We start from the raw sequence: 24926 nt of genomic DNA on the forward strand, positions 1-24926 counted from the left end.
CGTCTAGTAATATATTTCTTATGTCAATGTGAATAGATGAATGTCAGAGTATGTGTGGCCAAAAGGGCATTGCTATGTAGCACAAATTGTAACAGCTCGACATCTGACCCTGCGCTCTACCCAGAAGAGCCCAGCTGACCCGTGCACCCCACACTAGCACCACGTGGACCTCCACCAATCTTGGAGCACCGAGCCTAAAGAATACATAGTGTCTAGTCTTCACCATCCAAACCCCACAATTTATGGGCCCCCTATAGTTTACATTATCTATGATGCAACTTTGTAATAAATATGAACGTTTTCGATTGTCTGGCAGAGCGCTCTGAGTTTGCAGCGTTCTCTGCTTGCCCTATTTGGTTTTGGATAAACTTTACTTTTTATCTTCACCCGCACTTGGTCTTAGTCTCATTCCCTCCTGGGGTGTGTCCATTACTGACTCTCATTGGGGAGTAATCACTGCATTTTTGGGGGACGCTCACTTTCACCCTACAGACCATTCTGCACTGACTCTGGCCAACTCCATGTCTGAACTTGGCCTCCCTCAGAAAGCTCTCCTATCTACACATGAAAAAGGAAGAATCCTAGACTAGCCCACTCTGTTGATGCATCCACAATTAATGGCATATCATTTGTCTCCCAGAACTGGTGGTTTGGCTAGCTTTCCCACACAGGTCTGGTTTGGGCTACACTGCCATTGGTATGGTATTGTTTATTTATAAAGCACCTATTCACAGGCAAGTATTTCAGAGCGCTCAAGGAGGGTGTGAACAAGGGGAAAAAATGCAACGGTCGCTCAAAGCCCTTGAAGTTCTGAGACAATAATAGTCTGCACAGGCAGCGTAAGTGCGCATAATACATTTAACCATTTAACAGTTAAGACACAGCAAATTGGCCTGACGGCGATTCTGCAGTTTTACCAGTGCAATTCGGATCATGCAAGTGCACAGACGGTAGTTGCTGTCTCATGTGTAGAGCCTCCTTCTTGGCATCACCACCTTGGTCTGGAGCAACTGGCGAGCAGTGTTTTAGGTTCCCGAGCTACATGTCGGTTATCCCTGATCTACAATATCGAAAGCTGCGGACAGATCCAGTAATACCAATGCACCTTTTTTCCCCATTATCTACCCAACATCTAAGATCCTGCAATGTTGCAACCAGCACTGATTTTGTGTTGTAGTCCTCTCGGAAGCCTGCCTCTACATCGTCCAGCCAACCTGAGGTATTCGAGGTAAGCTTGGAGGTTACCTATGCTTGTCAACTTCTTACTAATGCATGGAACCTGAGATTGGGCGATTGTTTATAGGGTCACTAGGATTTAATGTGGCTTTCTTCAGAAAAGGGGTTATTGCTGCAGGTTTACGGCAACAGAACTTTTCTGGAAGAAAATGAACTATTTATACTCTGACAAATGTCAGAGGAAAAGCGCAGAAGTCGTCAATGAGTCATGCTTCTGTTAAAAGTTGGAGGAAGTCCTATTCAATATCAAGGAACATTATACAATACTTCAAATATCCACCATTAACATCCAGTCTAGCTGACGATTGAAATCCCTATTTATTTTATTTCTGAAAATGCCTGGGTTAACTCCATTTTTCTTGAGGGAGGAATGTGCTTCTGAGCGCTTCTGTCGTTTGTAGTACAGCTAGAACGTGAAAAAGCTCTTTGGCTGTATTAGGGCTAGAAAGGTTCTGCACATTTTTCACTTTTTAGGTTTTTTTTTTTTTTATAAATGTTTGTTTAAAATGTAGCTTGCGGAACAGCTTTGTGTATAAAAAAAAAAAACAAAAAAATAATTTTGCCTGTCTGAACCACTTTTTCTGCACATGTATATTCTCGTTGAACTGAGGTTCACTGTTCGGGTTGTGACTAGCTCTTTTTAGCTGGGTTAGCTATTTTACCACATTTACTAAACTTTGATCAACTGCATCTGAAAGAGTGGTGAGATCACTACTTTGAGGATCTCTCATCTGAGAAAAGCCCCAGCAAAGCAGGTAAATGTGAGATTAGACAATTTGTGCATGAACTGCAGCCGTTTAGTTGGTTTGACACTGGCTGCGGTCTGATTTAACTTAATCTTTAACATCGCTGCATGATCGGTCCAAGGTAGAAAGTGGGTTAGAAGTGTTCAGTTGCCTGTGATTTTCAAAGATTGTCCGAAATATGACCATGCCTGTGAGTGGGAGACCATAACCCTTTGTCTTAGGGTGAACTCACTAATGAACGCTATCAAAGTCTGTGTATTGCAGCCTGGCTGATCCAACCACAAGGTAAGATCTCCCAGTAACATCAAATGTGGGCATATAGTGCCAAGTTGACCCACTACATGGCCCAGTTCAGATACAAAATCTGCGACTCCCCCCATCTGGGGCCCATAAAATAGGATACAGTTGAATTAAGCATTTGGGGTCGGTTTCCATTTTACATGCCAAGCATCCCCATTTTTAGCAATGGAAATAGATTTTTCCTTCAAGTTGAATTTATTGTAAATGATAGCAACACAACCCCTATTTTGTCCTGCCTGATTATGACTGATGGCTGAGAAATAAACGGGAGTCATTTAATGCTGAGCTATAATAATTTGCCAGCCAATTCTCTCTAATAGAAGATCAAGATGTTTTGGACCAGATCGTGAATGCAAGCATGATTTTTTTACTGCACAGCAGGTGTTTTAAAAGAGCTCCTTTTTAATAGTAACCCCCACTGCCTTTGGATGTAGCAGGGCCAGAAGCTATCTCTGTTTCACTGAGCAATCTTATGGACATGCTATCTGAGGAGATTACCAGTTGACCTGGTTATTTTTAGACTGGTGGAAGTTTATATAATTTCCACACTCCTTTATGAGGCGGAAGATTGCACAAGCTGAAGGGACCAGGAAGAAGGCGAGCGAGAAGGACTGGACTTGGAGCCCTCTGCCTTTTTAAGGTATAAATGAAGCACTGAAGGAGATCCTCTTCAGTTTAGTTTATTTAAGCCATGGAATTGGTTGTCCTTAAATAGTCTGACCCTGGGTGCTATTGGGCTGTTTTTTAAAACCACTTTTAATCTAGTGTGGTACAGTGGTCCAGATGTGTTGCCTCATTTTTTTAGTGCTTTCTCTGCAAACCTTGGTTTCATGAATTTAAAATATTTTGCTTGATCTTCAATATTCAGTGCCTTAGCTTTAGATTGGCATAATTGGAGAATACGATTTTGTATACTGGATTTGATTTTCTTTAAGTTGGTTGATGGAGTCTCATTGCAGACATTTACATTTATATTAAATGACTGATTGGATTATCGTTAAAATAAAGGAAACTTTGTTCTGAGCAACTATTTGATGTGGTTTGTATGATATTCTCTAATGCTAAAATTCCCTTCTAAGGTTTTATTTTTTTCTGTATTTGGTCATCTAGTGTAAGGTGCTAATATTTCAGGGAACGATTAGTCCCTTTTTGTTCCCAGCCTCTTCTGTGCACCCCCTCAAACCAGTTATTCATATATACCTGCTAGATAATAATTTGAAAGGAAATGTATGTGAATTGTTGAAGGTTGACACCAGCTGGAGTAAACCCCATCCTCGTCGGCAGTAAATCTAATCTACACTGTAGACCCACAGTGTCTTTAATAATTAAAATTCCCCATATCCTTCCAGTAGAAGCTCTTACTCTTCAAAATTAATTACTTTTGGGTACAGAGTGTGAAAGACATATTAATGAGTAGATGCACAACTTATTGCACAATCAATTTTTACAAGATTCCTTTCACTTGCAGCATTTTGCCCTGGCCATTTCCGACAATGTAAAGGTTAATCTGCTAGATGCATATAATTGTTAGGCCTACACCTAAGATCAAAGCTCTCCTAATGTCTCCCCCCCCCCCCCCCCTCATTTGGATATCCCGCACATCTAGGTTATTGTATGTTCGATATGGTTTTAATTTACCTGACCCTTTTCTTTCAGGGTTATTGTTTTATTCCACTTTCTTCTTTCCCTTTCAACAGTCTGAATTACTAAAAGGAAAGCCTCCCAAACTTGCTGATTCTTTTTCTAGAATTTTAAAAAGATGAAACCCTTGAGTCCATACTAACCACTACTAGAAAACACACTTGCCTAAATAATTGAATAAAAGGGGATGGTCACAATTACAAACCAACTACATTAACATGTTTTTTTGTGGAAACTTGGGAATTGAGGGTAAATATTTGCCCGTCACCCACACTAGTATTGTTATTCCTTAAAGTCCTTTAAATTTGGTGATGTTGGTTAAACCTCATATTGCTTTTCCCCCCTTCTATGGCACCAATCGCTTCCTTAAGCTGTGATCTAAGGAACTGTGTTCTTTCTGTCTTGGCCCCTGTATTCTTTGTACGTGCCCTAATGCTGCACCTCGCCATCGAATCTGCAGAATTAATCAGTAGCTTGCCTTCTCTCCACCAAAGAAGTTATTGATGCACTACTCCATTCAAGAGATTTATACCAAATATTTTCAGGGAAGGCCCCCTGGAATCTTTCCCAAAACAGTTCTTTGTGTTTTGCAATCCTTTTACTAGATCACACAGTGACCTACATTTATGGGAAATGGCGATTTCCTCAAGACTTCAACAGTAGTGTACCAGATACGATTCCAGTCTTGTTAACATTGTAACTAAGATGTTCAGGTACGAGCACAGGTTTCAATTCTGCCTATCGGCAAGTAGCTCGGTTTACCCCCAGTTGTAGTAGCATCTTTGAAGCAATCTCCCTGAACCCCTCTGTGCATAGAGGTGGGGGTTCTTCAAGGTTTTCACTTTTTGTTTGTAACTATGGGTCTGTATCTTTTAACCTGAGTGGAAGCATGCAAACTGCGACTGCTTTAAGGTGATTTTCAGGTGTAGGTCCACTGTTTGGTCTTTAATCACTGAATGGTCTAGTATTTTGAAACAATGTTGTACATGTTACCTTACCATTGGATTACTCTGATCATTGCTAACAAGTAGGATGTTGATTACCCTGCTTTTCATTTCACCTCCAGGACAGCCAGTGCGGTGTTGTGATCGATGCAAATATAGACTGTGCAGTGAAGCTGGTGGGAACAAACTGTGTGTTATATCCCGTTAACAGCAAGGACCTGCATCATATATGGGTGAGCTTTTTTTTCCTCTTCCCCCTTTGCCAAGCCGTAGCGATTTTACAAGTGACATAATTTGTAGTTGGTTGGCTTGCAAAGCTGTTTCCTACGTGCCCTATTGGTCTGGCATCAAGCTTGTTTACGGTCCTCACGCTTCATTATGCTATGTGTTGTAATTTTGTATTTTTCGTTTTTGTTGCTGTGGCAATATCTGGGGGTGAAGGGAGTGATGGAGATGTTTGGTCATAAAAGGAAGGTAGGTATTTGCAGTTTATTTCCCATCAACAGGGCCAAGGACCATAGTGTCAGTACATGTAAACCTACATGCTCTCCATCATTGGTATCTTCAGTAATATTCATTACCTAGGCTATTTCCACCTATGTGCTAGTTTTCCAACCTCGTTTTAACAATGGAAGACCTTGCTTAATACATTGTTGAATGATAAATTTCACATTCAATAGCACATCCATACTGTTTTACAGCTGTTGGCATTAAATAAGGCAATGGACATTTATGTCGACATGCAAACACTGCTGCAGCAGATCCTCATACACCACAGTTTAATCTTTTTAACAGTTTAGACTTTTGGATTTTCATTTTGTTCTTCATGTTTTTCAAATGCAAAGTGCAGATTAAAGTGTTTTTGTGGTCATTTGAACTCTCCGCCCTCCCACTTAGATTTCCTTTTTCCTTCTTGGCTCAACTACTCCAAGTGGTCTACTGATGGGAGAAAATCGGGCGATGCGGTCTGCCATTGCCTACCTCCTTGATTCCCAAGGCATGAAAAAAAGATCATTACAATGGGGGGGGGGACTAAGGGCAGGGAGGAGGCAAATTTGGAAGCTGAAGGAAACTGGGAAGCCCCCTTAGGACAAGTTGATAACTGCCTTTCATCAGCTTTGGTTTTATGGCAAGTGCCATAAGGGATGCTATGGTGTGGACAGACCAGAATTGATGGGGCATGACCTTTATCTCTGGTATAACCTATTTTAGGCGGTTATAGGGACTTTTACTGCAGTCTCCTTGCAGCACGTTTTCCCTCCGCAGGAGCATGTGGTCCTGGTCCAGCCATACGGCTCCGAGGCCCATGTGTGCTTTTTAATCATCATGTGTATGTCTTGGGGTGATTAGACCGCCTTACAATGGTTTTCAGCGGCAGCTGTAATTTTAAATTTCAGTAGCCATTTTTATTTGACCACTTAGTCCCAGGCAGCCGTTTACTGTCCAGTCATTTAGGATTACCGAATTCTGAGTCGATTAAGTGACCGGAGGTTACATCTAGGCTCTATTCTAGAACTGCACAGCATATTTTGAGATTATGCTCCTAACCTAGTTTATGGACAATGTGGTGGGGAGGTGGCCAGGAGCATGTTTAAGGACAAACTAGTTTGTCGGCTTAAGTGCAATAATTGATATTTTGGCGAAGTCCCTCCCACCCCCCCCTTTTTTTTAACCTCATTAGGGACTATTCATCAGTGGGTTTAAATTTAATATGGTAAACCAATAGACCACTTGGGGAGTAATTGGAAGCAGATCTGTCTAGAATAAAATCATGTCCTTTGTTGTGACAGGAGAACAGCTTCCTGCTAAATTGTTAGCCAACCGTACTAGCTACCTCATTCCAGTGCTCCTGGGTTGGCATTTCAGCTTTTTTCCAGCCTAGCAAAAGAATGGCTATACTTGGCTCAATATGAACATTCCATACCAATGATGGAGGGCAAGAGGCTTGTGTACATTCCCACAAAAACACGATGCATGCATCCAAACCAGATTGAGTTCTACGAATGTCACTCGCCCTATTTTTCTAATCAAAACTTTACCCATCCACAAAACGCGCTTATCAGTCCAAACTGAAATGTGTCTGACCAGATCAATTGATTCTTGAAAATGGTAAACAAATGGCTCTAGTAAATAATAGTACCCTCTCTAATGGCAACAGTAGAAAGAATGGAAGAGACTGACATTATATGGGAACTGTGTCTGGTCCTCAAGGCCGGTACTCTTTTCGGATGCTAACAATCCCAAGTTGAAGCAAATTGGCTGTACTACAGAGGACCTATTAACTTGCCCGAGTCAAAACAAAACCGTATGACCTTGATTGTATGATGAAGCATTTTCCAGGGTTATAATCCAAAATGTATCGGCATCTGGATCAAGTAAGAAAGTTTGGCACTTCCCCAAATATCTGGAGAAATTCACAAATAAACCACTTGGAAACCAATTCCTACTGATTAGGTTGAACTTGCTTCCGAAATAACTGCCTCAAGGTCTCCACCACAAGCAAAAAATAAGTTGGTGTCAATTTTGCTCGGAGATTGGTCAAGTGGAGACCTTTAAGCATCTGCTGCTGTTTTGCCCTGGGCTGACCGAGGTTGGAACTCTAGATTTTGGTTGGTTGATCCGGGCCATCCCATCATTGTGTCCGGAGGAATGGTGGGGCGCCTTGACAAACGGCAATATGGTCTCTTGAGGTTAGTCAATACTTTCTGAACAAGGTCCTTGAAGCAGACAACCCGCAATGGAATCCTTCGCACTGATGATCCTTGACCTTTCTGTGACTTGGTGTTGCCATTGAGACTATATAATTTGAACCATGTGGGATGGATTAGCTGAAATTTAATCTGTAAAAGTTTTTTTGTTTAATAAACTAATGCAAAATTAAATAAATGTTTTCAGATCTTTGACATGACATTAAACAGTCATTCATCGAAAGGCAACTGGATCCCACTCTTGTGTGGAAGGTTTACTCTGACAATAGTATTGGCTGATCACCTGTTGAAAAGTCCTTCTCTTTGACCTAAACTCAGTGAAACAAGTCTCTCAATTCATGGCAGGTGTTAACATCTACATTAAAGGCTGTGTTAATTTTTTCTTTTGCATAAAAGTAAGCCATTTATTTAATGAAATTGCCTCCTTATCAACCGTGGGTTTGGCTGCTGGCCAATACAAGTTTTCATGCATCTCCTAGGTCCTTCACCAAGTGAGTTTAGAAAGTCTTATCCCTACTAGCTCATAGACCATTTATTCACTTGGATACTGAAGTGCTATTGAACATGTTCCAACTGACAGTAGGTAGTCTGACATTTCCCCTATGCTCCCAGACTAGATGGTGAACAGTGACTGCAGAGGGCCTGTTGCTCTGGTGATCCAAGAAGCCACACATGTAGCTAGAAGTATCATATTAAGTGCCCATGTCAGTCCAGTCAGTGATGCAACCCCTATTCTTGTAGTGTTCAATAAAGCAATTTCATATAGAAACCTTTCCGAGATCGTTTGCATCACTCTGGGGACTCGTGCATCTATGGAAGATTGTGCAGAGCGCATGGTAGCAACTATAGGCTCAACAACCTGGTCATGGAAGGAGACTAATCCTGGGTTTGACCATGTTGCCGCTAAAGCATTTTCTCTCACCTTTTCAATCCTGGTGCAAGTGGAGAATACATCCATCGACAGTATGAGCACACATTGCTGCAGGATCCAGCTTGATCTGTAGGGAGGTAAATCCATACAATCTAGTATAGGCTTTTGGCATGAAAGTGCAGTGACTGCGATCCATGTTCTAGTGGCTGTAGTAAGTGGATCCTTTGCATAAGGACCACAAATCGTTTTCAAGCATCAAGTCTTGTATGGCCTGCGGAGACGTTAACTTAGATCTCATTCTGTCCTATCTCAAGTTGCAAATGGTTACTTACTGTACATCCTTTTTACGTGCTTCTACTGCCTTGTGTGCCTAGCCCTTTTTAGTGCTGCACATGCACTCTTTGCCCAAGTCAAATCTAGGTGTGCTTTTTAAATTACTGCAACCCACACTTTTGTGCTTTTTTAGTGCTTCTGTGCAAAGTCAAATCTAGGGTTTTTCTTTTCTTTTTTTTCTTTAAATACCCCCGGCTGCTAGGCTGCCTGATGAGCTACCCATGCCTGTGCACTAACTACTAGTGTCCCACTCCCTCTACCGCCTGCTATGGCTCTCTCCATCTCATCTAGTCTTATCACATATCTCCCCCACCCCCCACCCTCTGTCTGGAATGAAAGTTCAAAAAGGATCTCCTCTCTTGTAATCCTTCGATTACCTATCGGACACCTACATCAGTGCCACTTCCAGACAAATTGTCACTGACATCCTCTTTTTTTGTCCCCCCTCCAGACCTGTTGATGCCACATCTGATATCCACGCTCTCCCCGTGCTTTTCCTCACCCATTAATAGTGGCACTAGATGGGAAGTTCTCTTGGCTGGCTTCGCATCCTCTAGGTGCATCATTAATGTCTATCAGAATGGCACTATCATGGCCCAGGGTCCTCCACCCAACCTTCTCCTCTTTGACCGGTGCCTGTCATCTCTCATCAACTTTCTTCCAGCTCCTGCAACTCGTCCTTCCCCTCTCGGCACCTTCATCACCTCAGACAGGTCTACCAACCCTCCTGTACCCCTCCTCGGAAAAACTTTAAGGGTGGTGACTGGCTTCACTTAGCCACACTTGATGCCCGTTCTATCATCAAACATTCTTCTGACATCTGCCTCCTCCTTGAAGAATTTGCTCTTGACGTCCTCACTGTCACGAAGATGTGGTTCAATGCCAGCTCAGTCACTGCTTTTGACTCCCTTCTCTCTGATGGCTACAGGATCTCAAGGCCACGTCTCAACAACACTGGCAGTGGAGTATCCTTGATCTTCCCCAAGTGGGTCCCCTCTTCCCACATACCCACCCAGCCCTACTGCTCCTTTGAAAGCCTCATCTGCAATCTTGGCATCTCCCACTTCCTCTCTGACTATTCCCCCTATCTACCGGCCCCTGGGCCTTATTTCCTCTCTTTTCAGAATGGGCCAATTTCTTCTCCTACCACCGGACCTCCAATCTCCTCCTTTTAGGTGACTTCAACAGCCGCTTAGACTCCTTAATCACGGCCTCCACTCTATTCCGTGACCTCTGCATCCTGCGCCCTCTCTATTCTCCCTTCCGGCCTTACCCACTTGGCTGGACACCCACTCGATACCTTCATCCATTCTGAACTCTAGCTCTGTACCCCACTCTCCACCCCGCTATCCGGTCGGACCACGCTCCTTTCCTCCCACCTGGGACCCTGCGGCCCTCTGACGAAAACTCCCCCAGCTCTGCAAGCTTAATTTGCGGACATCCGTCCAATATAGCAAGTGTCGGTTGTTGTTTTTCACCACTGCCTAATCCTTACCCCCCGCCCCAACCTGACTCAACTACTGACTCTGCTCTCAACAATCAAGGCCTCTCAATAATCAAGACCCACTCTAGATATTCTTGCCTCTGTCATGAGGATCCATCTGAAACCTGCCTCCAAACGTAACACTTGGTATGACTCTAGTCTAGCAGCCCTGTAACACAAATGCAGAGCTGCTGAACAGAAGTGGCAGACCTCAAGCTCATCCTCTGATAAACTGGCCCGTCTTTCTCCTAAGGCAATATCGCCTATCCATTAGCTCAAAGAAGTTTCATATTCAGGGCTGCATCTCTGAAGTTGGCTACCAACAACACAGCGGAACTCTTAAAAATTTGCAAGGCACTAGCCAATCCACCTGCAGACTCTTTTTCGCCTCTTCCTTTATAGGTCCTCTGCAATGCACTAGCTCCCACTTCACTGATAAAACTCAAGACACCCTAAGTGTTCTCTTCCTCCCCTCTCCCTAGTGCCCTGCCACCCTTGGCCTCTCCTCCCTCATCCACCCTCTCCTCCGTCTCTCATCCCACTGGAAGAGGTCACTAGAACGGTCCGCTCTATGAAGGTCTCTTCCAAACAGGTCTCCCCCTGTTCTTCCAGAACTATGAAAGCGAATATCTGCTCCCTTGCCCTTGCACTCAGACTTCTGCAATCACTCTTACCACTGGATCTTTTCGCCTCTTACCTCAAGCACTCTAGTGCACCTCCTCCTGAAAAAACATTCTGCCAACCCCTCATGCCTGACTAACTACTGCCCAATCTCTCACTCCCTTCCTTGCGGAAACTTCTGGAGAAGTTGGTCTTTTCCCCCCAACTGACATAGCATACTGAGCTTGTTGGTTGCCTGCATGACCATCGATCTGGATTCCAAGCATCCAGAAGCACAAACTGCTCTCCTGAACCCCCATGAAGAATTGCTCGCATCTCTTGACTCCAACTCACCTGCTGTTCTCATTTTACTTGCTTTTCCCTGTGATTTTGACAGTCAACCACTCCATCTTCAGAAAACTGCTCCATGATACCCTTGGTATCTTGGAGCGGGCACTGGACTGGCTGACCTCCTTCCTCACTGACTGTCCCTCCCAGGCTATACTGGGTTCTTTCTCCTCACCCCCTCTATTTCCACCTATGGCGTTCTGCAGGGCTCTATCCTTTCGCCCTGGTTCTTTAACATCTATCGCACTCCTCTTGACCACCTTATCGCCACCTTTTCACCACACTTCCAGTGTTAGGAAGGTAACGCCAAACTCTTCTTCACACTGCCTTCTGCATCTCCTCTGACCTGTCATTCCTGACCATCTGCTACCCAGTCTTGGTGTACCTCCAACAACCTCTGTCTCAATGCCAGCAAGACTGACTCTTGTTTCCCCTTTTCTCCCTTCACTTTGGCCATCCTTGATGGGCTCTCTCCCCCTCTCCCCTCTCCTTCCTCTGAATCCAGAAACCTGGGAGTAATCTTCGACTCCTCCCTCTTTCATTCCTGTGAGAAACAAAAGGGTGTCTCGGCCACTAGTTCCCAGGGAGCTCTCGCTCAGGTGGCCAGGGCACATCCATCCCCTTTGGATCCAGACCCTGGTTGTGGGGCAGTGCGGGAGGATCCTCTGGGTTAGCGGCCTTCGTGAGTGGTGGTGAGGCAGCCGATAGCGAGACGAGGTATCCCTCCCTTTCCCATACTCGTAATCCCTCCTATTTCACGGGTGGAGAAACCAAAGAGTTCCCTGCGGGATGTCATTGCCTCCAAAAGGCAGCGAAAGACATGTGGAGAAGGCTGAATCCCAAATCTGAAGGCTGCATTGTGTTTAAAGGATGCCAGCGACCCTCCCGGGTTAACGGGTGAGCCTGTGGTATTAACCTTAATTAGTAAACTTGGAAGGTCATCCAAACTGGAAAGAAACTCACACAGCCGGTGAGTTGGCAAGAAACCTGAGACACTGGTGTGTGCTGAACAATTGAAGTGGCAACATTATCGCCCAACTTAAGGTTGCATGCGTGCAGATGTGACACGAAGAAAGGCAGACCTGCTAGTGAACCTTGAAGTGACAATAGCTATAAATTTGCGTTAGTGAGTTATGGAGTAGGATGGCAAAAGGAGCCCACTGAACTCTCAGAGGTTGTAGCGATAAAGTGAATTAACTGTAAAAGCGAGATGATTGAAATTAAACCACTTCAAAGGGGAGAGTAAAAGGTGAACGTGGAACTTTGGTGTAAAATATAGTGAACTACCCAGACAGGAAGCACTGGGGCAAATAACATAGGATTGTGAGTTGAAAACTGGAAAGTCGAAGTGGTCCTGCAGAGGTCTTTAGAAAAGAGCTGCGCACATTTGAATGTCTAAGACCTGAGGAAACGGTCCGAGCTCGACTGAGGGAGACCAATGTGAACTGTTTGAACTTTTGCTGAAATGGATCTGAGCCCGACGGGGGCGGGAGGGGGGATATCTGTAGGGGGGTGGGAGAGACTGGTGTGAACTTTTTGTCAAACTGTTTTGAGACCTTTACGTGATAGGCCAGGTAAGCCTTGATCCACGTTTTGAACTGCTCATTTTGTTGAGATCCTGAGCCAGTGTCTCATCTTGCTTACAGGGACCACCTTACTAGGTGCTATCCAACATGGGGAGGAGAGCTGACTCGGCCACATTCATTCTTTATTTGAACACTGACTTTCCTTTGCATATATATTCTCCTTTTCACATTTTTGTACAAGGTATAGGACAGGCATTAGGTTTTTGTTAGTATAGGCCATTTTGATTTGACTGACGCAACTAGGATTGTTTTTATCATTTGACGGTTGAGACTACTCCTATTCTAGCTATAGGGCAACATAGGAGTTTCTCCAACCCCATTGAAACTTTAATAAAGGTTTTACAAATTGTACCTTTTGTGTCAGTGTCATACTTGTGATACCACGCCTCCTTTACATTCCTCACATCCTGGACCTTGCCAAGAAGGCCCATTTCCACCTTCACCTTCTCACAGGCATCTTCCCTTTCCCCGATGTTTTCAGGGCCTTGGTACTCTCCAGGCTGGAGTATTGCAACAGCCTCTGGCTTAATCTACCCGCCCCCCTACAGCTAATCTAGAATAGTGCTGAAAGTCTTATCCTTGGCCTTAAGCCCAGGGACTGTATCTCTCCAACCCTAAAATATCTTCACTGACTCCCAGTTGCTGCAAGGATCAAATTGAAATCCCTCTGCATCATCCATAAGGCTGTCTGCAACTTGCTCTCACCAAATACTCTCCTTCCAGATCCCTCCGATCCTCCGGCTCAAACTCTGCTGGTGAAGCACTTCTTTAAGCAGAGAGTGGGCGGCCGCTCCCTTTCTTCAGCTGGATCCCTCCTCTGGAACAGCCTCCCCCTCGCTGTCTTGAGCTGGATAGCCTCAAGTTCCGTAAACACCAAGACGTTCCTCTTCTCCACGTTCCCTCTCGCCCTCCCGTGCTAAACCCCACAGTAGCTGTGATTCGTGGCCTGGGCCCGCATCTGTCCCTGGGGGTGTGGGGGGGCTGGCCTTCTGTCTGATCGCCTGCAGCATCTGCCCTCTACTTGCACTTGCCTTGAAGCACCACTTGGCCTATGCTGCTTCACAGGCCTGCACTTATTGTATGGGCTGGTGACCCCTCCCCATCTAGTGGTCACTGCCTGGCAATTACCTGTTGCCTCCACTACCGGCTCTTGCACTTAGTTGTTGCTGTGAAACTGTCTCTCTCTGCACTTGCACAATAGAAATGTTCACAAGGTCTATTAGGACCGCTTTGTTTGTATTTAGAATATTGCATTGTCCTGTTGTTTTCCTTTTGCTCCCTTTCCTTTGCCCTGTGGGCGCTTTGAAACACAATTTTATTGATATAGGAATGACTTAGAATTGCCCAATAAAATACAAAATAAATTGCATTGGCAGAAAACCTGAGATGCCCAAAACTTGTATCCCAGATTCTGATTTCAAGGGCAATGCTCTTCATAGAAGTTCAGGTGGTCTTCTGTATGCATTTTTACGATTCTCCAGACATCCTGCAGGGGATTCTCAAGTTGCAACGAGTGATCTTTCTAATGGATTGTGTCCTCCCGCGTATTCATCATTGATATTCAATATCAAGCTTCAGCTGTTCCGGATCTTTTCCGGCAGAGGGCAATGTGCGTTGATGTCCAGTCTTTCATCTAAGGCATATAAGGCCCGTGCAGCGCCCGTTGGTTTCAGTTCCGTTTTTCCGAGTAAGGTTACACTTCGAGAATTACGGCGTGCTTCAATAGTTTAATTCTCCAGAAGATATGAAAATGTAGTGTCTCGCTGTGGAGCACAAGACCTTGGCTCTGAAGGAGTGCAAGGGGAAATTGGCGGTAGGTAAAACCCCAAGAAATCCACATCGGCTACCCCGTCGAAGAAACCTTTGGACGATGTGAAAGGTGACTCCTCTAACGAAGAAGTCAAAAAAGCTTCAGGTCGAGGAGTGGCTCCCACCACTTCTTGTCAGTCATTGAGGAAGTCAAAGTGGTACCATAAATCGCCTACTTCGACTTCTTTGTCTGATTCCTCTCCTGACAGAGCTATATCCTGTCCCACAAAGGCCTCTACTCCTGCTGAATCGGAAACATTCAGGTTAGAAATGCTGAACATTTTTGAAAAAACAAAAACCCTCGACAAGCCATGCTCCTAGCGCATCTTCTAAAGCCGGTAAGGAATGGCTTCCAGCCAAACCCTGCGCACCTTCGTGCCCGGGACGAAGGCCAGATCCATATTGAAAGCAAGTCAAAGAATAAGTCGAGGTTGTTGACGCCAGCTATGCCCTCTACGCCAACTGGCCCATCTACACCCAATGGCGCAGAAACCTTGGGTGCCATCAAAGTCGAAAACTACTTCATTGAAGACATCGACTCAAGCGTCTGGTTCAACATTTTTGAAACCCTTGACGCCCTTACGAGATAAAACCTGCACTCTTTTACCTAGAAAGCATTAGTTTGAGTCACTAATCTCTATTTGAGGACCATGAGCCATCGGATAACTTTGCGCCATTTTGTTACATTATGGTACACCAAATGTTCCTGATGGCTTTAGTTCAGAGGAATCCAGTCTAAAAGACCTTTATGAAAATGTACAAATAGCCAGTGGAGTGGACACTACACCAGATTTGGAATTTGGTGAACCTGAATTTGATGAACACGCAGATGCATCATATAGGCAGTTGATGTTTGTTTGTGGATTACTTTGGATGGAGCAGGCCTACCCTTCCCTTCGAGCAGGATGATCTAACAGACCTCCTTAAGGGTCTGTTAAGGGTCTGCAAACGGATCCCATTTTACCTGTCCACATTGGACTTCATAAAAGGGCGTCTCCCAATTGGCAGAGTCAAGTCCAGCAGTATACCCGAACTTGACAAGAAAATACCGCCCATCTAGTGGTGATCCCAACTACTTAACAAAAAACCCCACCCCAGAAAGTCTGGTAGTGCAGGCAGCTACTGCAACCTCAAAGCAGGCAGCTTATCCAACCATCCCACTGGATAAGGATGACAAAAGGGTAGATGCATGAGCAAGGGAAGTATTTTCTGCGGGGAGCATGGCTCTTAAGTCGGCAAACTTCACATGTGCCTTAGCAAAGTTTTCATTCACTCTATGGGACTGTATTTCTATGGTGACTGAGTATATTCCCGAAGAGGAGAAAAGAGATGGTTTTGTGGCTATTGTTAGAGATGGCAAAGGAGCCATGTGAGAGTCTCCAGTCTGGTCTGAATTCTACTGACCACATCAGCAGAGCCATGCCAGCAAGCACTGTAATTCGCAGATTTGCGTGTTTCAGAAGTCTGAATTTGCACTGGATGTGCAATCTATACTACTTAACATGCCTTTTGATGGGTCTCATTTTGCCAGCAAGGCTGATTAAAGCCTTGAAGGTGCAGACCTTGAAGGTGGCAGCCAAATCTTTAGGTGCCGCTATTAGGCAGCCTCAGCCCTTTGGTCCTGTATTCCTTCCTGGAGGGGTAGGTCCTTTCACTACTACTCAGCTGGAAGAGTGAAAGGAATAGCTGGTCAAAGAGGCCATAGAAGATTCCCTCGGTGGACGAGGGAGAGGTACAAATTCCTCTCAAGCAGGGGCATCTTTACCAACTGCTTCAGCTCCCTCAAAACCTCTGCGATCTTGAATCTCAAAACCCCAGTGGGAGGCAGACTGTCTCCAAATCTGAAAGAATGGTGAGACGTTACTTCGGATCCTTGGCCATTATAAACCATAGCCCAAGGTTACTGCTTTCCCTTCGTTCAGATACCTCAGAACCATCCACCAGTGAACACTTTTTTTGAAGGTTCCAGATCTGCTCGTTGTGCAGGAAATTTTGACCCTGCTGGAGAGGGGCGCTATACAGCCGGTACCTGTAGCGGATAGGAACAAAGGATGGTACACTCCATAGTTCCTAATACCCAAGCAGGTCGGAGGACTGAGACCCATCTTGGACTTGAGATACCTGACAAGTTCCAGATGGTCACACTTTCTCAGATACTTCAGGCCCTCCAACTCCAGGATTAGATGGTGTCATTGGACCTTCAGGATGCTTATTTTCATGTTCCAATACAGCTCAAGCACAGGATATACCTGAGGTTCGTCGTTGGCGGTTCTCATCCGTTTCGAGTTATGCCTTTCGGGTTGACCTACGTCCCAAGGATTTTCACCAAACCGATGGCGATGGTGGCAGCAAGTCTAGGGAGAGGGATCCACATTTACCCCTATCTGTATGATTGGCTGATCAGGGTGCGTTCTCCCGAACAAGTCCTTGATCATCTCAATGTCAGCACCCACTCTCTTCAGACTGGGCTTCTCCCTCAGTTACAAGAAGTCCCATATGACACCATGTCAAAAGCTTCTTGGGAAAGGGCTTGCCACCTGAGGTGAGGGGGGGGTTGGGGGAGTGGTTGGGTCCAGACATTCTGCAGATGGTCTCCAAGTTTCATAGTGCCCATTGTCTCCCGGCCTTTGACTTTTTGCGGTTGCTCAGCCTCATGGCATCCTGAATTTGTCTGGTGGCAGAGACTTGCCTGAGAATGAGATCCATTCAATGGGCTCAGTTCTCGGGCAACATGTTAGACCTATTTCAGGGTCGCACAGGATCTTCTGTGGTGGGCCTCCGAGGACAATATTCTGAAGGGATAACCTTTTTGGCAACCATGGCCTGGAGGCAACAGTAGTGAGATGCCTCACTCACGGGTTGGGGAGCCCACGCCAATGATCTGACAATCGGCAGTTGCTCTCCATCGGAGTCCAAACTACACATCAATCTTTTGGAGCTGAGGGCAATCAGACTTGAACTGAAGGCCTTTCTGCCCTCTGTAAGAGGAAAGAATGTTTTGATAATGACAGATAACACTGTGGCCATATATTACTCCACAAGAGAGGTGTAGGGCCACTACCACTGTGCAGTGAGGTAATGCAGCTCTGGGCAATACAAGGAGGAGTCTCCCTGTCAGCAGTTCACCTAGCGGTGTAGGAGAACACTGCGGCATACGCTCCGAGCAGACAGAGCAGTTTCCCATGAGTGGAAACTAGCTCAAACTCCTTCAAGAGTCCCCCCCCCCCCTTTTGGGGACCCCCTCAAGTGTATGTTCACGACCAGCGTCAACTGGAAGTGCAAACTGTACTGCTCCAGGGAATTTCTTCCAAGAGAAGCTTGAGGAGATGCGTTTGTGGTAGACTGGGAGTTTCCACTCCTGTACGCATTTCTTCCAGTCCCTGTCATTCCTCACATGATCAGGAGGTTGAGAAAGTTTGGGAAACGCATGATCCTAATTGCTTCCGATTGGGCCAGGAGGACGTGATACCCGGACCTTCTTGACATGCCCATCTGCCCTTCAACATGTCTTCCACGTCGCAAGAGGAGGGTTGGGTTCTCCTTCCAGAGGTCAAGACACTCAGCCGTCACACATGGTTTCTGAGATACAAGGATTGGGACGTCCGGATGACGAAATGGAGATTTTGCTAGCAACAAAGTCCTTGTGCCTTTTGGAACAAATTCTGCAACTGGTGGAAAGACCAGAATGGAGATCCAGTGTTTTACATAGAAATGGAAGTGTATTTTTTTGTACTATCCTCAGCCAATCTGGGGCTCCAGGTTGGAACTATCAAGGGCTATTTGGCGGCACTATTCACCTTTAAGCGCTCGTCAGAAGAATGTTCATATTTCAAAATCCCACTGGTGACTCAATTTCTAAAGGGACTCAACCATGGCTGCCCAAACCCCCCACCCCCTTATCTCGTTTCCAGGTTCCAGTTTGGCACCTTAATCTGGTATTACAACTTCGAATGGATTATGTCCTCCAACGTATTTCACGTCTTTGACATGTAATGTCCACAGCTGTGCACTTCAGAAACTTTTTCAGCAGAGGGCGTCCTGCGTCGATGACGGGTTGATGTCCCTCTAAATCCACCGCCAGGGGCGACGTCACTGGATGTTAAAAATGGCATGCACGGCGCCTGTAGCCTCAGTTCTGTTTTTTCTGCGAACGTGTTGCTTCGTGAAACTCAGCGCGCCTCATGTGTTCATCGTTGAGATGTCTTTCTTTGACCCCTCCGACTCCGTGGTCTGGCTTCAAGACCTGCCAGGACTGCAAGTCAAAAATGTCGATCACCGAACTGCATCGCATTTGTTTGTGGTGCTTGGTTGAGAGTCACGACAATGACGACGGTTCACAATGCCAGTCGCTGACTGCCAAGGCCTTGCGGAAGGGGAAGCTCCATGTAGGTAGGAGTTCTAAGCCCAGTAAGTCCCGTAAATCCAGGTCGAAATCCAAAGGGGTGTCCACCCGACGACTCGAGGGGTGTGTCTCTGCGTCGGGAGGAGGCCTGGGGTTCTCGGTCCCAAAGTGGCTCCCGCCATTCTTCTTCCTCATCGTGGAATTCTCGGAAAAGCGGTCGCCTTCCCCTTCCTCCTCGGAGGATGGAGCCGGGAGGAAAGTGGCATTCCCAACGAAAACCTCGAATCCGGAAGAATGGGCTGCCTTTAAGGAGCAAATTTTAGCGATATTTCAATCGCAGGGCACTGGTCCGGTCGCGCCTTCTAGCGCCTTGGACGTTGCTGCTTTGCTGTCGCTGCTTTGCTGTCTTATGAGCTCGCGGCACCGTCTGCACCAGTGTCGACGCCAAAGCCTTCGGCGCCCTCGACGCATTCAGGGATTTTTGACCGAAATTTGCCATTGGAGTAACCTGATGTGGTGGATCCTCCTAGGAAGGCTACTGGGAGGCCTGTATTGGACTCCAGGCCCTCTTCTGTCCCCAGGCCAGGGTTTCAACTCCCTCTGGGCGTCATATAGGAAGGAAGGTCCGATTTTGAGAACCCTGGTGAAATTGATGTGGCTCCAATTTTTTTTTCTGGAGACAGCGAGTTGGAAGAGTTGAAGCAAATCGTTCATGATGCCAGTGGGTTGGACAGTTCTCGAAGTGGAATTTGGTAGGCCTGGGGCTCATGCTTAGTCTTCATACAGGAGGCTCATGGCTAGGGTCTCGGAGTATCTGGGCTGGTCCAGTCCTCCAGAATGCTTTGTGCAGGATGATCGAACTGACATCAAGTTCCGTCCTCTGACCCGGTGTTACTGTATCATCTCACCTTACAGAAAAGGGTGGCAGCTGCTTGGCAGTCACCGGAATCTCTTCCGGCTGTTAATAAATCTTTGACAAAAAAGTACCGACCTTCCGTTGGCAACCCCAGCTATTTATCCACTCACCCCACTCCCGAGAGTTTGGTGGTTTGGGCGGCCATGGCCACCTCGAGGCAGGCGGCGTACCCTACCATCGCTCCTGATAGGGACGACAAACGCTTCGACGGTTGGGCTCGGAAGATGTTGTCTGCGGAGAGCATGGCTTTGAAATTGGCCAACTCCACTTGTGCCTTAGCAAGGTTCTCACACACACTGTGGAACTGTTTCTTTAGCAGCTGAGCATATTCCTGAGGTGGAAGAAAGGGATGAGTTCCTTGCTCTCTTGCAAGACTGCAAGGATGCCATATGCAAAGCCCTTCAGTCGGGTTTGGATACGGCCGACAGTGTTAGCCGATCCATGGCTGCGAGCACCGTTCTATGCAGATTTGCATTGTTGCGGAAGTGGGGTTTTGCTCCGGATGTGTGACGCAGTCTTCTGAACATGCCCTTTGATGGCGCACATTTGTTTGGCAACAAGGCTGACGAGACCCTTGAGAGGTTGCAGACCTTGAAAGCTGCGTTAAAATCTTTAAGCGCATTTGTGCGTCAACCTCTGCCTTTTCGTCCTAGGGGACAGCAGAGGGGAGGTTCTTTTCGTTACTACTCCTTTGGTAAAACGAATGGGGCCGCCAGTGAAGGGGGCCAGCGAGCGAAAAAGTACCCGTGGTGGTCGGTGGGGGGGGGGGGGAAATGAAGGTGCCAAAGCCAATTAGGCAGCTGCCTCTTTACCTTCAGGCGCTGCTGCAGCCGCTTCCAACAGTCATGAGGCCATGTCCCTTGGTTCGCTGGTTGGGGCAGAAAGTCTCATCTTTAAGAGTGGCGAGCCATTACTTCAGATGCATGGGTTCTGGATACCATAGCCCATGCCTACTGCCTTCCCTTCCTACAGCGGCCTCGCGACAATCTCCGGGGAAACTTTATGAAGCTTCCAGATCCGCTCCTTGCGAAGGAAATCTTAACCCTGCTGGAGAAAGGCGCTATAGAACTGATGTCTGTAGCGCAAAGTAACGAGGGACGGTATTCCCCTTATTTTTTGATCCCAAAGAAAGACTGGGGGATTGAGACCCATCCTGGACTTGCGTTGGTTGAACAAACTTCTCAGGAAGGACCGGTTCAAGATGGTCACTTTCTCAAGTCATCTAGGTCTCTGGTGTCTCTGGACCTACAGGATGCTTACTTTCATGCGCTGATTCAGCCCAAGCACACGCAGTACCTGAGGTTTGCGGCTGTAACTTTCAGTTTCTGGTACTGCCGTTCGGATTGACTTCTGCCCGAGGGTCTTCACCAAGCTAGTGGTGGTGGCAGCGTACCTCAGGCAAGGGTTGGGGGGGATTCATAATTCATGTCTACCCCTACCTGGATGACTGGTTGATCCGGGCGTGCTCTCCCGAGCAAGCATTGGATCACCTCGGTCGTACCTGCCACTCCCTCCACAGGCTGGGCTTCTCCCTAAATTTCAAGTCGTCGCATCTGACACCTTGCCAACAGCTCCAGTACATCAGTGCTGTGTTAGACACGTCCTTGAAAGTGTTCACCTTCCAAGGTGAGGGCTCATGACATTATGCAGATGGACAAGTTTCAACATGCCCAGAGTCTCCCGGCTTTCGAATTCTTAAGGTTGCTTGGCTGAGGAAGAGATCCCTGCAATGGGTCCTCAAGATGCAGTGGTCACAGTTCTCAGGCAAGAAGTCGGATCCCGTTCAAATTCCACTGTCTCCCAGGATCTTCTGTTGTGGGCCAACTAGGGGAACCTGATGAAGGGGGAGCCATTTTGGCAACCATGGGCGGAGGTGACTGTAGTGTCAGATGCTTCCCTCACAGGATGGGGCGCTCATGCAATGCCTTGACCGCCAGCGGTCGTTGATCTCCGGAGTCCAAACTCCACATCCGCCTGTAGGAGCTGAGGGCTATCAGGCTAGCCCTGAAGGCTTTTCTGCCATCTCTTGGGGGGTGGGGGGAGGGGGAGAATGGCATGATCATGACGAACAACACAGTGGCCATGCGTTACCTGGGGGTCGGGGGGGGGGGGGGTAGGGTTACTCCCGTTGTGCCGAAGGCGCAATGCAGTGGATTGGCCATTCCCGCTGCTGTACGCGTTTCCTCCAGTTCCCATCATTCCTCAAGTGTTCGGGAGGTTAGGTTCCCACATGATCCTCATTGCTCTGGATTGGGCCAGGAGAGCGTGGTATCCAGACCTTCTAGAAAGGTCCATCTGCCCTCCATGCCATCTTCCCTACCGAGAGGATCTGCTCTCGCGTGCAGGGAGGGTGTGCTGTTAGGTTCTCCATCCAGAGGTCAAGACTCTCAACCTTCGCACTTGGTATCTGAAAGGTTGAGTTATAAGGATTGGGACTTCCCGGATGACGTAATGGAGGTGTTGCTTTCGGCCAGGCGGCCTGCAACAAAATCCCTGTACCGGTGGATTAAGTTCTGCGACTGGTGCAGAGGTCACAATGTTGATCCTTTTCAGTGCTCCATTCCTATGGTTTTTTCCGTCTTACTTTCTTTTGCCCACAGGGGCCTTCAAGTGGGTACCATTAAGGGTTACCTGGCGGCGCTGTCTTTCTTGAAGTGCTTGTCTGAAGAATGTTCTTACTTTAAGATTCCTTTGATTTCTCAATTTCTTAAAGGACTAATGTGTTTCCGCCGTCCCCTTTCCAGGTTCCGGTTTGGGATTTTAATTTGGTTTTGAAATTTCTCATGGGTGCTCCGTTTGAACCTTTGCACTCTTGTCCTTGAGGTTATTGTCCTTCAAGACTCTGTTCTTGGTTGGGGTTACTTCTGCTCGCAGAGTGAGTGAATTGCAGGCACTTTCCTCTAAGCCACCCCTTACTGTGTTTCACAAGGACAGAGTTGTACTGCAAGTACGTCCTTCCTTTCTACCTAAGGTAGTATCTGAATTTCATTTGAGTCAGAAGGCGGTTCTCCCATTTTTCTATCCTCCTCATCCTGGTAAGGAAGAGGAGCGACTCCATCGGTTGATCCTAGGAGAGCTCTGAGCTTTTACATTTCTAGGATGTCCAGGGTCAGAGTGGACGATGAACTCTTTGTAGGATATGCTGGACACCGATTGGGCCAGCCTGTTAGCAAACAGACCTTGTCCAGGTGGATTATCCTCACTATTACTGAGTGTTACCGATTGGTGGGTAAGAACCCTCCTGCAGGGTTGCAAGCTCATTCCACTAGTGGCGTGGCTACTTCCACCGCCCTCCAGTGGGATGTTCCGATGAGCAATATTTGTGAGGCTGCTACATGGGCTTCGCTCCACACCTTTGTTAAACATTACGCCCTGGATACGATCCATGGTCAGGATATGGACTTTGGGAAGGAGGTTCTTTATTCCGCAATCTGATTGGGTACTCTAAATTCTTTTCCCTCCTCCATTTACTGGTACTGCTTTGGGAGTCTGTCAAAATGTGGAATACGTTGGAGGACACAATCCATTCGAAGAACAAGCTACTTACCAACTGGTAACGTTGTTTCGACTGTATGTTCCTCCAACGTATTCCACATCTCCCTCCCAGCCTGCCCCTCTGGAGAATTTTCTAATGTTTGCAGCTTACGTTTCCGCAGGGCTATGTGCAGTCAAGCAGGCATGAGACTAGTGCCACACGTTCTGAGGGAAAAAACTTAAACTGAGGATACCGGCGCCACGCGTCCTATTTATAACATCTGATGACGTCCATTGAAGGCCTCCGTCAAGGGCAACATCGACCCAACGTCATCAACGCAGGACGCCCTCTGCTGAAAACGTTTTTAAAGTGCACAGCTATGGACATTACATGTCAAAGATGTGGAATACGTTGGAGGAGCATCCAGTCGAAAGAATGTTAACAGTTGGTAAGTAACTTGTTCTTCTATTGGTAGCATTAACCTCCAGCCCGTAGAGTGACTGAATTGCAGGCACTATAATCCCCCCTTTACTATCTTCCACAAGGATACGGTTATTCTGAGGGTTAAGCCTTCATTTTTACCCAAAATCATTTCTGATTTGCGTGTAGGGTAGAAAATGGTATTGCCCACTTTCTATCCTCCACCTCATCCTGGCGAGGAGAGATTACATAGATTGGATCCATGCAGAGCACTGAGCTTTTACAGATCTAGGCTATCAAACTTCGTATTGACTATGGGCTTTTTATAGGATATACAGGTCACGAACACAGGCTGTGACAAAACAGACCATATCCATGTGGATCATGCTGGCAGTTCCGGAATGCTACAGACTAGTGGGCAAGGATCCTCCGGCAGGATTAAAGGCCCATTCCACCTGGGGCATGGCCACCTCTACAGCCCTGCAAAGGGGTCTACCGATCACAAATGTGTGGCAGCTGTGTGGTCTACTATTCACACATTCAGAAAACATTACTGCCTTGAGTCTTCCCTTGGTCAGTATGGAAGCTTTGGAAAAGCTGTCCTCCATCGGTTCATGAAATCTATGGAAAACTAAATTCTTACTTCCGCCACCAAATCAAATACTTGCTTTTGGGAGTCTATCAAAGATGAGGAATAGGACTGGATGTTCCTCCCATGTATTCCTCATCGCCCTCCCAGCCTACCCAACAGTAGAATTTTCCCATGCTATTACAGCTTTCGCTCCTTCAAAGTTTAGTATGGTCAAACCAGTGCTTATGCGGGTAGTTTCTACTGTAATAAAAACAGAACTGAAGCCAACGTGCGCTGTGTGCTATATTTGCCTTTGATGACCATCCTCGAGACTGAGGCCCTCGAGAGACATGGAGTGGCCTGCATTGACGCACAGCACCCTCTGCCTGAAAAAATAAATGCCAAAGCAGCTGAAGCTGGATATCGAATATCAAAGATCAGGAATACGTGGGAGGAAAATCCAGTAGAAAGATAGTTACTAGGGGTAAGTAACTTGTTCTTCTAATTGAGGTTCTTGTGGAAAGGTTTCTGATTTCATGCCATGTAAGGAACAGCTGATCTTCTACCCTGGAATCCAGTTCACAAGTTGGCCTCCAG

General features: G+C 46.6%; 1 protein-coding gene across 1 annotated transcript in view; it reads left to right on the plus strand.

Annotated features, from left to right (window-relative positions):
* Nucleotides 1-24926, plus strand: part of UBE2O (ubiquitin conjugating enzyme E2 O) — a 1359828-nt gene that overhangs the window by 256639 nt on the left and 1078263 nt on the right. Inside the window, exon 3 of the mRNA XM_069654680.1 lies at nt 4990-5100. Within this exon, the coding sequence (XP_069510781.1) occupies nt 4990-5100 (111 nt within the window). The remainder of the gene's footprint in view (nt 1-4989; nt 5101-24926) is intronic.

The sequence above is a fragment of the Ambystoma mexicanum genome, chromosome 3q, assembly GCF_040938575.1.
Source record: "Ambystoma mexicanum isolate Mex_15411 chromosome 3q, UKY_AmexF1_1, whole genome shotgun sequence".
NCBI classification, from domain to species: Eukaryota; Metazoa; Chordata; class Amphibia; order Caudata; family Ambystomatidae; genus Ambystoma; species Ambystoma mexicanum.